Source organism: Bubalus bubalis, chromosome 13 (genome assembly GCF_019923935.1).
Source record: "Bubalus bubalis isolate 160015118507 breed Murrah chromosome 13, NDDB_SH_1, whole genome shotgun sequence".
In the NCBI taxonomy this organism is placed as follows: Eukaryota; Metazoa; Chordata; class Mammalia; order Artiodactyla; family Bovidae; genus Bubalus; species Bubalus bubalis.
The window spans coordinates 76,746,059-76,758,309 of record NC_059169.1 but is presented as its reverse complement, the minus strand read 5'-3'; the positions used below and the strand labels follow the sequence as shown (position 1 = coordinate 76,758,309).

Below are 12,251 nucleotides of genomic sequence, written 5' to 3'. Positions count from 1 at the left end.
TCCCCTCCACCTTGAACCTCCCTTCCGACCTGGCCCACTTCACCCCTCCAGGTCAGCACAGAGCACCAAGCTGAGCTCCCTGCGCTATACAGCTGTCCTTTCATCCCCACTTCCTGTGTGTCCACCATTGCCTAAGACGCCTCCAGTAAGTGATACACACAGGTCAAAACGTCACTGAAAGGCCCTCAGAAACTTGATAGAGGAGCCAGCCCAAGTAAACAAAAGAACTGTCTTGCAGAGTAGAGATGGATGTAAAAATGGTTATAAGGAGAATTCTTAAAGAGACACAAGAAAGCATTGCAAAAGATCAAAGAGGGAAAAAAGACTTCTTAAAATAAAATTTAATTCTGAATTTAAAAATCAAACAGATGACCTGAAGAATATGAAAGCAAAGACCTAGAAGATCAAATGAAAGTGCACATTCATGATGAAAAGTAAAAATAAAACAAAAGAATATTACAAGTTAAATGATCATGAGATCATTACAAGCAATCATGAGAGATACACCTGAGAGACCCAATATAGTGAAAATAGGATTTCCAAAGGGGAGGAAAGGAGAAATAATAATTACTTTCTGAGCAAAACTGAAGAGGGGAAAGATTCAGAAAACATTTAGGAGATAAATACAGTAAGGTTCTTCACTATCATTAATCTCATTTGATGATGTTTTCAGAAACAGCTACAATCCCTTTGATTAATTCCTGTATTTCCCAAAACTTTAGTTAAGAAGTCTAATACTTCAGATAATTTCATCTTAAGAATAAGTCTGCTGCTGCTGCTGCTGCTAAGTCACTTCAGTCGTGTCCGACTCTGTGCGACCCCATAGACGGAAGCCCACCAGGCTCGCCCATCCCTGGGATTCTCCAGGCAAGAACACTGGAGTGGGCTGCCATTTCCTTCTCCAATGCATGGAAGTGAAAAGTGAAAGTAAGTCGCTCAGTCGTGTCTGACTCTTAGTGACCCCATGGACTACAGCCCACCAGGCTCCTCCGTCCCTGGGATTCTCCAGGCAAGAACACTGGAGTGGGTTGCCATTTCCTTCTCCAATGCATGGAAGTGAAAAGTGAAAGTGAGTCGCTCAGTCGTGTCTGACTCTTAGCGACCCCCATGGACTACAGCCCACCAGGTTCCTCCGTCCGTGGGATTTTCCAGGCAGGAGTACCAGAGTGGGGTGCCAGTGCCTTCTCCGTAAAAATAAGTCTGAGATGATGAGTCTGAGATGAAGTTAATTAGTTAAAAACCTATCAAACACAAACAACAAATTCCCATTGCACAGCACAGGGAAATGTATTCAATATCATGTGAGAAATCTTAACGGAAAAGAATATGAAAAAGAACATATATGCCGGGGTCCAGCCCCGCTGGATCCAGGGAATTCGAAGCGGGGACGGCGTCGGCGAGGATCAGGAAACAACTGCTTAATTAAACATTAATTAAGGATATAAAGAGTAATAGAATAAGGATAGCTCAGTGAGGAAATTCAGTGGAGAAAAGAGGCTGAATAATTCAGCCAGAAGGTGAGAGAAAGAACGACATGGGGAGACCAAGTTTCGGTGAACAAGGCCTGCACTTTATTTTTCAAAGTAGTTTTTATACCTTAAGTTATGCATAGAGGATAATGGGGGAAGGGGTAGAGTCATGCAGTAAGCCAGGCTTTCTTCCTGCAAACTTATCATATGCAAAAGTTTAGGTGATTTGCATCATATTCTGGCCCAGCGGCCTGTTAACATTTTAAGACCCTTTCTTCAGAAAACTTATTTTTATCTAAAGGTGATTAGTCAAGTGCCACCCTCCAAAAGTATTAAAGTTGCATTCCTATAGGGCAAAGGTGTGGTGGGCTACAACAAGAATTAACTCAAGGGTCCCAGGTTACAAACATTAAAGCTACTACTTACACCAATTATATTAATCAATACACTGCCAGGGACACAGCAGGTAAGGGATATGGAGACTTAGCAGCAAACATTGGCCCAACAAGTGAAAAACCCTTCGCCAATACAATTTCTAATCAATCTTTTAACTACTCAAAGGAATCTGTGTTTAGACAGTTTAGAACATCTCCTGCCTCTCACAGCTGGGAGGCTCTGAACAATCACATGTGGCCAGAAAAACCTATTCAGGCAGGCTAGAGGATTTCCAAAGGAGTTTGTAGGTTGAAACACTGTCACACCCAGGAATTATTAACTGGAGCTGTAAGCTAACTCTTTTTTCAGAGAGAGGTAGTGGGGGACAGCCCCCGTAAAGTCAGAGGTGTAGGTGAGAGCACAAAGCAGAAAGTAGGCAGACTCGGGTTTTGGGGGCAGATGCTCAAGAATTTCCAGGGGGACTCCTGAGGCTTGATCCCGCCTTTGCGTATGCCGAGCCTCCTTCCTCATGACCTCTGCCACGGGCGGAGTGCCTCACGCTGGCCCCTGGCAGTGATAGAATTCCAGTTGAGCTATTCCAGATCCTCACTCAATATGCAATATGCCGGCTCCCGGCACATATAGATAGATAGACAGATAGATCTCAGTCACTTTGTTATAGAGAAGAAATTAACACATTATAAATAGACTATACTTCAATAAAAACTTGTTTTAAAAAGCCCTATCAAACACTGTTGCTTCCTAAAAAGCTGGAGGTAAAATTACTTTAGATAGTTCCAGCCTTGTGCATCAAGGAGACACACCGCTGCAGGGAGGTATACTTCCTTCGTACATGATCAAGATTTTTTTTCACCTCCACTTTACCATTCAAGATTCCCTAGAGTCTCATGGACTTTACTGGTGGCGCAGCGGATGCGAATCCACCTGCCGATGCAGGGGACACGGGTTTGTTCCCTGGTCCGGGAAGATTCCACCTGCCGAAGGAAAACTAAGCCAGTCAGCCACAACTACTGAACGCTGCACACTCGAGAGCCCGTGCTCTGCAGCAAGAGAAGCCGCTGCAGTGAGAAGCCTGTGCGCCGCAAGCAGAGAGTAGGGCCGCTCTTCGCAAATAGAGAAAGCCCACACACAGCAACGATAGACCCAGTGCAGCCAAAAATAAATAAATAATAAATAAAATTAAAAAAAAAAGAAATGCACTCCTTTAGGGATATAGCAGTAAATTTCACAACTGAATGCAAACATAAAAGCTTAATTCAACTGCCTTTTGACACAAATCAATGTTAACTTGTTACAGTTTATTAGTTCATTTGTTATCACAAGGGAATGTGATGAGAACAGATTGCTTATAAAGGGTAATGGAAATGATAGGTTAGATTTTTAGGGAGGTCAGACCCAGATAGGGGATTTCAATGGGTCCTCAGAGAACCATTGAAACAGCTTGGACCTTAGATCAGAAGAGGCAGGGATGCTCAGGGGAGAAAGAGTGCGTCCAAAATAAAACTCACCATATCTTTCTGCCCCAATCTACCTAACACCTAATTTTTCTCTTGTGTTCTCTTTCTTTAAGATTCACAATGACTTGGGAGTTCCCTGGTGGCCCAGCAGTTAGGATTCTGGACTTTTACTGCCTTGGCCCAGGTTCAATCCCTGGTCCACACAATACAACAAAAAAAAAAGAGAAGAGATTCACAATGTCTGACTTCATGACTAAAACTTTTTATATTCTTTATATTCTGGGTTTAGGGCACATCCACCCTGCTACCCCAGCCAATACTCCTGTAAGCCACCTTCCATGTTCAGTCATCAAGTTCTATTTTCTCTCTTACATATTTAAAAATGTCTCCAAGACCTTTTGATTAACTGTTTGCCGTATCTAACAGAACTAAGCTGTACTGTGTACAAAGTGCCAAGATGTGCCTCCATCTAACAGATTACTGCTACTGCTACTGCTCAGTCACTTCAGTTGTGTCCGACTCCGTGCGACCCCATAGATGGCAGCCCACCAGGCTCCTCTGTCCATGGGATTTTCCAGGCAAGAACACTGGAGTGGGGTGGCATTGCCTTTAGTGGTTCTCTAAATGTGGTCCTCAGACCTCGGAGGTCTCCGAGAACTTTTCAAGGGCTCCTCAAGATCTAAGCTATCTTTATAGTATTACTAAGATCATAATTTGCTTTTCTACTCTGTAGCCATTTGCACTGATGGGTAAGATGATGGAGCCATAGCATAAATCAGTACAGTTGATGTGAAAGTGAGTTAGCAGTCATGCGCTCTTCACTGCTACACACTTCAGAGTTGGTTTTTTTTTGACAGCTTCACTTAAGAATATCCTTGATGGAGTAAAAACTATTATTTTTACTGCCTTAATACTTGAATACACATCCTTTTTGTATTACATGGAACAAAATGGGATGTATGCCGTTAAGCACTTCTGCTACATAACTAAGTATGACTGTCATGAGAAAAAGCACTCAAGTGATTGGTTCGAGTTGCCAGATGAATTAATGGCAAACATTATGCTTTTCAGACTTGAGTATCTGGCAGATACTGTCTGAAAAAGGAACAAAGTGAGCCTGTCAATCTAAGAAAAGCAATTGGCAGTATTTTTTGCCAAGACAATGCAAGCTTTCAAGGACCAATTAGAATTTCAAAAAACTCCTATTTGCCTCTCTGAACTTAACAGCTTCCCAATACTAAAGACTTTTCTGATAAAATCAGTGGTGATATTAGTGAATGCAGGTTTTTGATACTGTATAATGAAATAGGTCAATACTTAGAAAATCTGTGGAACTTAGTAAATGAGTATTTTCCAAATGACCAATGCCTGATGTTACAAAATCATTCCTGGGTAAAAGATTTATTTAAATAAAAATAGAGATAAAGATAGCCTTGAAACAGAGGAGGAAAATTTCACTGAAGGTTTTAGATTCCACAGTACAGATAATGGCTAAGAAGTGACCAGTTGTTGAGTTTGGTGGTAGTATGGCACCCCAGTCCGGTACTCTTGCCTGGAAAATCCCATGGATGGAGGAGCCTGGTGGGCTGCAGTCCATGGGGTCGCTAAGAGTCGGACACAACTGAGCGACTTCACTTTCACTTTTCACTTTCATGCATTGGAGAAGGAAATGGCAACCCACTCCAGTATTCTTGCCTGGAGAATTCCAGGGACAGGGGAGCCTGGTGGGCTGCTGTCTATGGGATCACACAGAGTTGGACACGACTGAAGCGACTTAGCAGCAACAGCAGCAGCAGAAAAGGAAAACACCCTGTATAATTGTATCAGGAAAAGCAACTAAAATATTCCTCTTTTTTCGAACTATATGTTTGTGTGAGGCTGTATTTTCTTCATACATGTTGAGAAAAAAATGTCCCACATCAGTGTAGAAGCACTTAAGAAAATACAGATGTCTTCTATTAAAGAGATTTTCAAGCATAAACAATCCTATTCACCTTTATTTTTATTTTGAAAGTGATACATATTTCATAAATGATGTTATATATTGTTACCACAAATGAGTAGACACTTCTCTGAATTTTTAATATGGTAAATATTGACAGCTACAGGCTACATTAAAAAAAAATGCTTCGGGAAGTTTCCATTGCAAGAAAGTCAACAAATTCTGAGGCCAAAAAGTTTGAAAGCTGCTACAGTATAGATAATTACATAAAACTGAAAGTCACCCAAGTTCAAATTTTCTGAAGTTCTACAAGCTTGATATTAAAATTTTACAAAATCGGCATTAAGATTTCTATATGTATGCCTCCTTATTGTCCAGGTATGACAGGCCCTTATATTTGCTGTGTGAATCCCCAGTTAAATTAGGTTATCGGTATAGAGAGTGATGTTATTTGAGGCGGTTTCCTATTTAACACTTAGTGTTCTCCCTAGTTCAGCCCTCTGTTATTGAAATGTCAGAAACAGATTATGTTCTTATACTTATTCATTCATGCCACAAACCATCATGAAGCACTGTGGGAAGGCAGAAGGAATACAAAGGTCATGACTTCCCTCAGGCAGCCTGCAGTCTAGTGGGTGAGACAGAGGCAGGGAAGAAAACGAAAGATCACATAAAGAAGTTTCACAACTATGATAAACATATTCACACTGCGTCATAAAGAATCAGAAGTAGCGCTCAGCCTGGGGGTGGGGGGCTAGCAGGAAAAGCTTCATAGGGACAAAGGACCTTAGCTGAGTGCTTGAAAATAAGGCAATGATCGGGTGAAAACGTCAGGGCAGATCAGTCCTGGCAGATGACATCGAATGAGCGCGAGATATAAAGGCATTAGGGGCTTTCCACGTGGCTCAGGGGTACAGAACTCGCCTGCCAATGCAGGAGATGCAGGTTCGATCCCTGGGTCGGGAAGATCCCCTAGAGGAGGAAATGGCAACTCACTCCAGTGTTCTTCCCTGGAGAATCCCAAGGACAGAGGAGCCTGGCAGGCTACAGTTCATGGGGCTAGCAAAGAGTCAGGTTGACTGAGTGCCTGTGCGCACATAAAGGCAAGAACATGCAAGGGTGAAAGCTGTCCCGTTTTGCTGGGGCATAAAATGTGAGGCCGGAGGGGAAAACATGAAGCAGGAAGGAAGCAGGAACCAGAGATGATCTAAGACGCGGTAACCAGCTTGAGAGTTCACTGATGGGCCAGTGGGGTTTAGGGCACTCCAAGAGGCCCTGGCAAGAACAGAAAACTGCAGGTTTGTGGCGATAACTTGGACAGCCAGCATGATGCTTTAAGAAGGATTTGTACTGTATAGCGCAAAGAACTCTGCTTGATACTCTGCAATACCCTAAGTGGGAAACGAATTTGAAAAAGAACAGAGACATGTGGCTGTATAACTGAATCAATTTGCTGTACACCTGAAACTAACACAGCCTTGTCAATCAACTATACTCCAATATAGAATTAATAAAAATAAATGGATCTGAATGCTTTTCTCCAGTTTGGCACAATCTTTAGTATCCTCTGTGGTCTTGTTCAGGTCCCTCCTGCTCTTTTAGTCCCTCTCAGTTCCCCCTCTACTGACTATTTTACTGACACTCAGGCCATTTTTGTTTCACTGTCCATTCGTGTCCTATAGATACTGCTCATCTGTTGTTGTTGTTTTTTTTTTTTTACCCAACTTCGTTTCTTAAACCCTTGGTATGTGAAGCCTCCCTCCCCCTGGAAGAAAGATGAGAACTCTTTGGAAAACAGAGAATTCCAAATCCCTTTATTGGAGATTTACAAAATACATGTGTACATTAATGTCACCGATAAGACCTGTGTTAAACAAAAAGCAACTACTGTAATTTTGTTTAATGCAGAATTTTCCAAAGGAAGCCAACCATGGGACCACCCCATTTATTAGACAAATGTCAAATAACTAGGGAGTGGAATGTTGCCAAATTAACAAATAAATTAATAGGTCAGAAAGTTTCGTTACCATTGAAGAAGCAACATGGGGACTGACAGTGGGGTCTCCAGTCCAGCCTGTGGATGTGGGAACACCGTGGGATGGCATCTTTGGGATAAGAAAGGAAAATAACTGCCATGCAGGTAAGAGTGTCACATGAAGAATTCCATAGGAGTGTAATTTATGGGCCTATGCATGAAGCTACTGGGTCAAGCATTTGTTGTGGTTGCTGATTAGTCACTCAATCATGTCCAGCTCTTTTGTGACCCCATAGACTGTAGCCTGCCAGACTCCTCTCTCCGTGGGATTTCCCAGGCAAGATTACCAGAGTGGGTTGCCATTTCCTCCTCCAGGGGACCTTGCCAACCCAGGGATTGAACCTGAGTCTCCTGCATTGGTAGGCAAATTCCTTACCGCTGAGCCACCAGGGAAGTTTGGGCCAAACGCGATTCAGAGAGTTGAGGGAACTCCTTGTAATCTGATGAGCAAGGTGCCAAGGAATAAAAGACTTGTATAAAGCATTGAAAAATGGGACTTCCCTGGTGCTTCAGTGGTTAAGAATCTGCCTTCCACTGCAGTGGACACAGGTTCCGTCCCCGGCCTGGAACCTAAGATCCCACACGCCCAGGGCATCTCAGCCTGCACACGGTAACTACTGAGCCAGCACGGCAGTGAAAAATCTCACATGCCCCAACTGACAGACCTGAGGCAGCCAAAAAGAAAGAAAGAAATATTTTAAAAAACACTGGAAAAAAATGGATAGGGCTATATATGAAAATCACTGTGGGTTTAGTAGTTATCACACATTTTAAAAATCTTTGAACTCAATAAAGATCTGTAAAAAGGATGAAATATAGAATTGTTTCCCCAAAGAAGAAAAATAATGAAGAGGAAGAGAGGGAAAACAACCCTGATTTCCCAAAATGAATAAACAAAAAGTAGGAAGAAACCCAGGACCTTGCGAAGTAGACACATGTTTGCTGTTTCTCTACTGGAATTTGAAAGCTGTTCTCCCGTTTCCCCCATCAAACTTGAGATGCATACACGTATACATGCTAAACGCAATTTTTAAAGTTTACTTATTTTTAATTGGCGGAGAAGGCAATGGCACCCCACTCCAGTACTCCTGCCTGGAAAATCCCATGGACGGAGGAGCCTGGTAGGCTGCAGTCCATGGGGTCGCTGAGGGTCTGACACGACTGAGCGACTTCACTTTCACTTTTCACTTTCATGCATTGGAGAAGGAAATGGCAACCCACTCCAGTGTTCTTGCCTGGAGAATCCCAGGGATGGGGGAGCCTGGTGGGCTGCTGTCTATGGGGTCACACAGAGTCGGACACGACTGAAATGACTTAGCAGCAGCAGTAGCAGTATTTTTAATTGGAGGACAATTACTTACAATGTTGTGGCTTCTGCTATACATTATCATGAATCAGCCATGGATATACATACTTCCCCTCCCTCTTGAACCTCCCTCCCACCTCCCACCCCATCCCACCCCTCTAGGTTGTCACAGAGCCCTGGGTTTGATCTGAATCGGAACAAATCATTTCATTTGTTTGGGTCCTTTTTTTAACCCATCCTGGTTGCTCTTCTTCAAAGCATGATGAGTTCTAAGTGTTCAACCGAGAACACAAACTTGGGTGACTCAGAGATGTGCCATTGTGAAAAATCTCCCCTCTTGGAAGTGTCCTTTCGAGAACTATGCAAAAAGGGGACACAAACTGAAAACATACGGACACAAAGTGAAAACATCCGAACTTTTTAACTGTGTTTACCTTGGCCAGCACCTCCATTCTCTCCTACTGAAAAAGTATCAAAATCTGTGAGCAATGTTCATATTTTCATTTTCTCGCCAAGGGGTACAATTCTGAAGAGATACTTTTGAAAAGCCCTAGAAAGTTTTCCTTAGCAAGGAAACCCAACATTTAAGGCCAGCTCAGCTTTGGGTAACATTCTCCTTCCCTGATTGGCAGCAGGATGGGCCCTCCTGGGTGGCCCACCTCCAAGTGTATACTCTTATTTTTAGGACATTGAAGGAAAATAACTGCCAAGCGGTAGGAATGGCATATGACCCAACTCTCTTAACATCTATGGTCCTATATGTGACCTTACTGGATCCTCTCTCTGTACCATTTCTTTCTTCTTCTTCTTCTTTTTTTTAAAGTCTGACTTGGTTTCTAGAAGCTTCCTGCTGCCACATTCAAAATCTGCCTCATTTAAAGCCACTTTGAGGGTGCAGAAACCAGGGTTTGGGGGAGAGGGTTCTGGTTTCCTAAGCTTGCCAAAATACATAATCAGAATCTATATTTGGAACCTGTATGCTAGAGGCTGCACCCTCTGAGAGTGCTCCTGAGGATGCTTCCTGCAGGAAAAAAAAATGCCGGGGTGGGGGGGGGGGGGTCGTGGGAGGGAAGAGGAGGTGAGACAGGCAGGAAGGGCCTTCATACATCACCAAGTCCGACTTTTTAAATCCTGTAGGGGAAACTGAGGCTCAGGGATGCAGACTGACTCAGGAATGTCTGTAACGTCACCTTCATCCTTGACCAAGGCATTGCCTCGCCTCTCCCCCTACCCAGCTCTTGGACTTGCAGAAAGCCCATCTCCTCGAGCTTCAGACGGCGGGCAAGTGGTGTCTGGGAACCGCTGGACCAACCCACAGCCTCCACCCCCGAAGGCCCCGACGGGGAGGGAGGAGGCCTTTGAGTGAGAGAGGCAGGGAGGGAGGGCGAAAGGAAGGAAGGGGAGCCCGGGGTGGGAGTGGAAGAGGCAGCTTCGCCCGGGGCGGGTTGGCTCGCGGGGCCAGCCCTCCCGAGGCGGTTTATAAGAGTTGGGGCGGCCGGGAGCCCTCCCCGCCGGTCCGCGCGCCCCCGAAGCAGCGCCGGGTTCTGAGCGCCCCGCGTCGAGGCCCGCCTGGCCGCGCGCCGGCTCCGCGCCGCCTTCGGACTTGAGCGCGCGGCAGCCCAGCCCCGGAGGGAGGCGAGCGCCCGAGCGAGGGGGCCGAGCGCCATGCGCCGCGCCAGCAGAGACTACACCAAGTACCTGCGCGGCTCCGAGGAGATGGGCGGCGCGGGCGCCCCGCACGAGGGCCCGCTGCACGCCCCGCCGCCGCCCGCAACCCCCGCGGCCGCCGCCGCCTCCCGGTCCACGTTCGTGGCCCTCCTGGGGCTGGGGCTGGGCCAGGTCGTGTGCAGCGTCGCCCTGTTCCTCTACTTCCGAGCGCAGGTGAGTGCTCGCCCCACAGGGGCGCGCGGGTGGGGCGCGCCCACCTCGACCCGCCAGCACTTGGCAGGCGGTGGAGTTTGGTCCCCCCCGGCCGGGCTTCCCCGGATCTTGCATATTCCGGAGGGGAAAGGGACTCTTAAATAAAAGAGAACGTGTGACTGCGGCGCAGCCGGGCGCGGGGCAGCCGGGCTCGGGGCCCGGAGCGCTGGCCTCGGTCCCCGCGCGCGCAGCCCGGCCAGGCTGTTTCGCTGAGGCTGGGCTCGCCCGGCGTGGTGCGTTTGAATTTCCCCCGGCGAGACCGCATTGGTCGCTCACCTCTTTTGGAAACGATTACGCGCTTTTCTCCCCTTCTGTATCCTTCTTGGAGCAAAAAATGAACTTATTGATGTTCACTTAGGAACAAAATGGAGCGTCTCCAGTCAGGCGTCACCGACCGTTTCCCTCCCCACCCACCCCCCAGAGATTGCGGGGTCCTGGGGCTGGTTGCTTTGCACCGTTCCGGGGTGCGCGCGGAGCTGAAGGTCGCAATGCGTGCGCTGCCCGCAGCCTCTGGAGCATCGGCATACAGATGGACCAAAAGACAGCGCGGCTAGGGACGCCTAGTCTTAGGAGCCGGGCTCCTCTCGCTCTGGGTGAAAGAAGAGAGAAGGGCCCACGTGCCTTCCCACGAAGGTGGGCGGAGGAAGGAAGCGAGACGTGTGTGGAGGTGGTGAAGTTCTCTGCCCTGGCACAGCTTGGCGACAATGTAGCAAATAACCAAGCTTTTCAAAGATGGAGAAACCGGCTAGGGACTGGGGAGAGATAGTAGAAAGGAAGGGGTAAATTTGTAACATTATGCTTTCTGGTGGTTTCTGCTCTTGTGTTTTCTTGGAAATTGCTGTGCAGTTGCTTGGATTCATTCAAATATTCTTGTCTGGTGCTGTGAACTCTTTCTCAAAGGAAGTGGGGGGCTGACTGTGCATTTTTTTTTTTATGGGAAAAGAGAGTTGGGTTTGGACTTCATTGGTTTTCAGATTCAAAGGTGATTACTAAACCAAATTGGATGCATGAGACATGGCATTGCCTGGATTGTACAGGTTTTTGACATGTGCCAGAGTCCTGAACTTGTCATCATAGACTTTTTGCTAAGTATTCAGTATCCAGTAATTTGCATTTTGTAGAACTAGTTTATGAACTGAGACAGAAGTAGACATACTATGCACAGTATTTTAGAAAATTTGTATTTGTATATTAATAAACATATTTTTCTGTTGAGAAAGCTTTTCTAAAACCACAGCTTCCAAGTAGTTTACTTGCAATGTTGTCGTTCAGTCGCTCAGTCCTGTCCCATCTTTGCGACCCCATGGACTGCAGCAGGCTTCCCTGTCCTTCACTGTCTCCCTCCCGGGGCTTGTTCAAACTCATGTCCATCGAGTCGGTGATGTCATCCAACCCATCCTTTGTCGCCCCCCCTTCTCCTCGTGCCCTCAACCTTTCCCAGCATCAGGGTCTCTTAGATTACACAAATCTATATGAAAGTGATGAAACATTTTTCTTTCATTGGACTGCGCTGCAGCCAAAAATGACTGATTTATCCATTTTCTCATCCGGTATATGGTCCTGCCCCCTCCCCCGTTTAATACGTACATACTGAGTGCCTGCGCTGCACATGGCACTATTCAGTGGTGCAGAATACGAGTTAAGAACCATTTAGTCAACATACAGTGCCCATCTGCTGTGTTGCATGCATGATGCCAGGTAATGACGGGGACTATAGCAAAAGACT

The 12,251-nt window shown here is 46.0% G+C and overlaps 1 protein-coding gene across 1 annotated transcript in view; it reads left to right on the top strand.

Annotated features, from left to right (window-relative positions):
• Nucleotides 1-9,753: 9,753 nt before the first annotated feature.
• The window catches only part of TNFSF11 (TNF superfamily member 11), a 42,194-nt gene continuing 39,696 nt past the window's right edge, over nt 9,754-12,251 (top strand). The window contains exon 1 of the mRNA XM_006076501.3: nt 9,754-10,486. Coding sequence (XP_006076563.2) covers nt 10,271-10,486 — 216 coding nt within the window. The 5' untranslated portion in view covers nt 9,754-10,270. The remainder of the gene's footprint in view (nt 10,487-12,251) is intronic.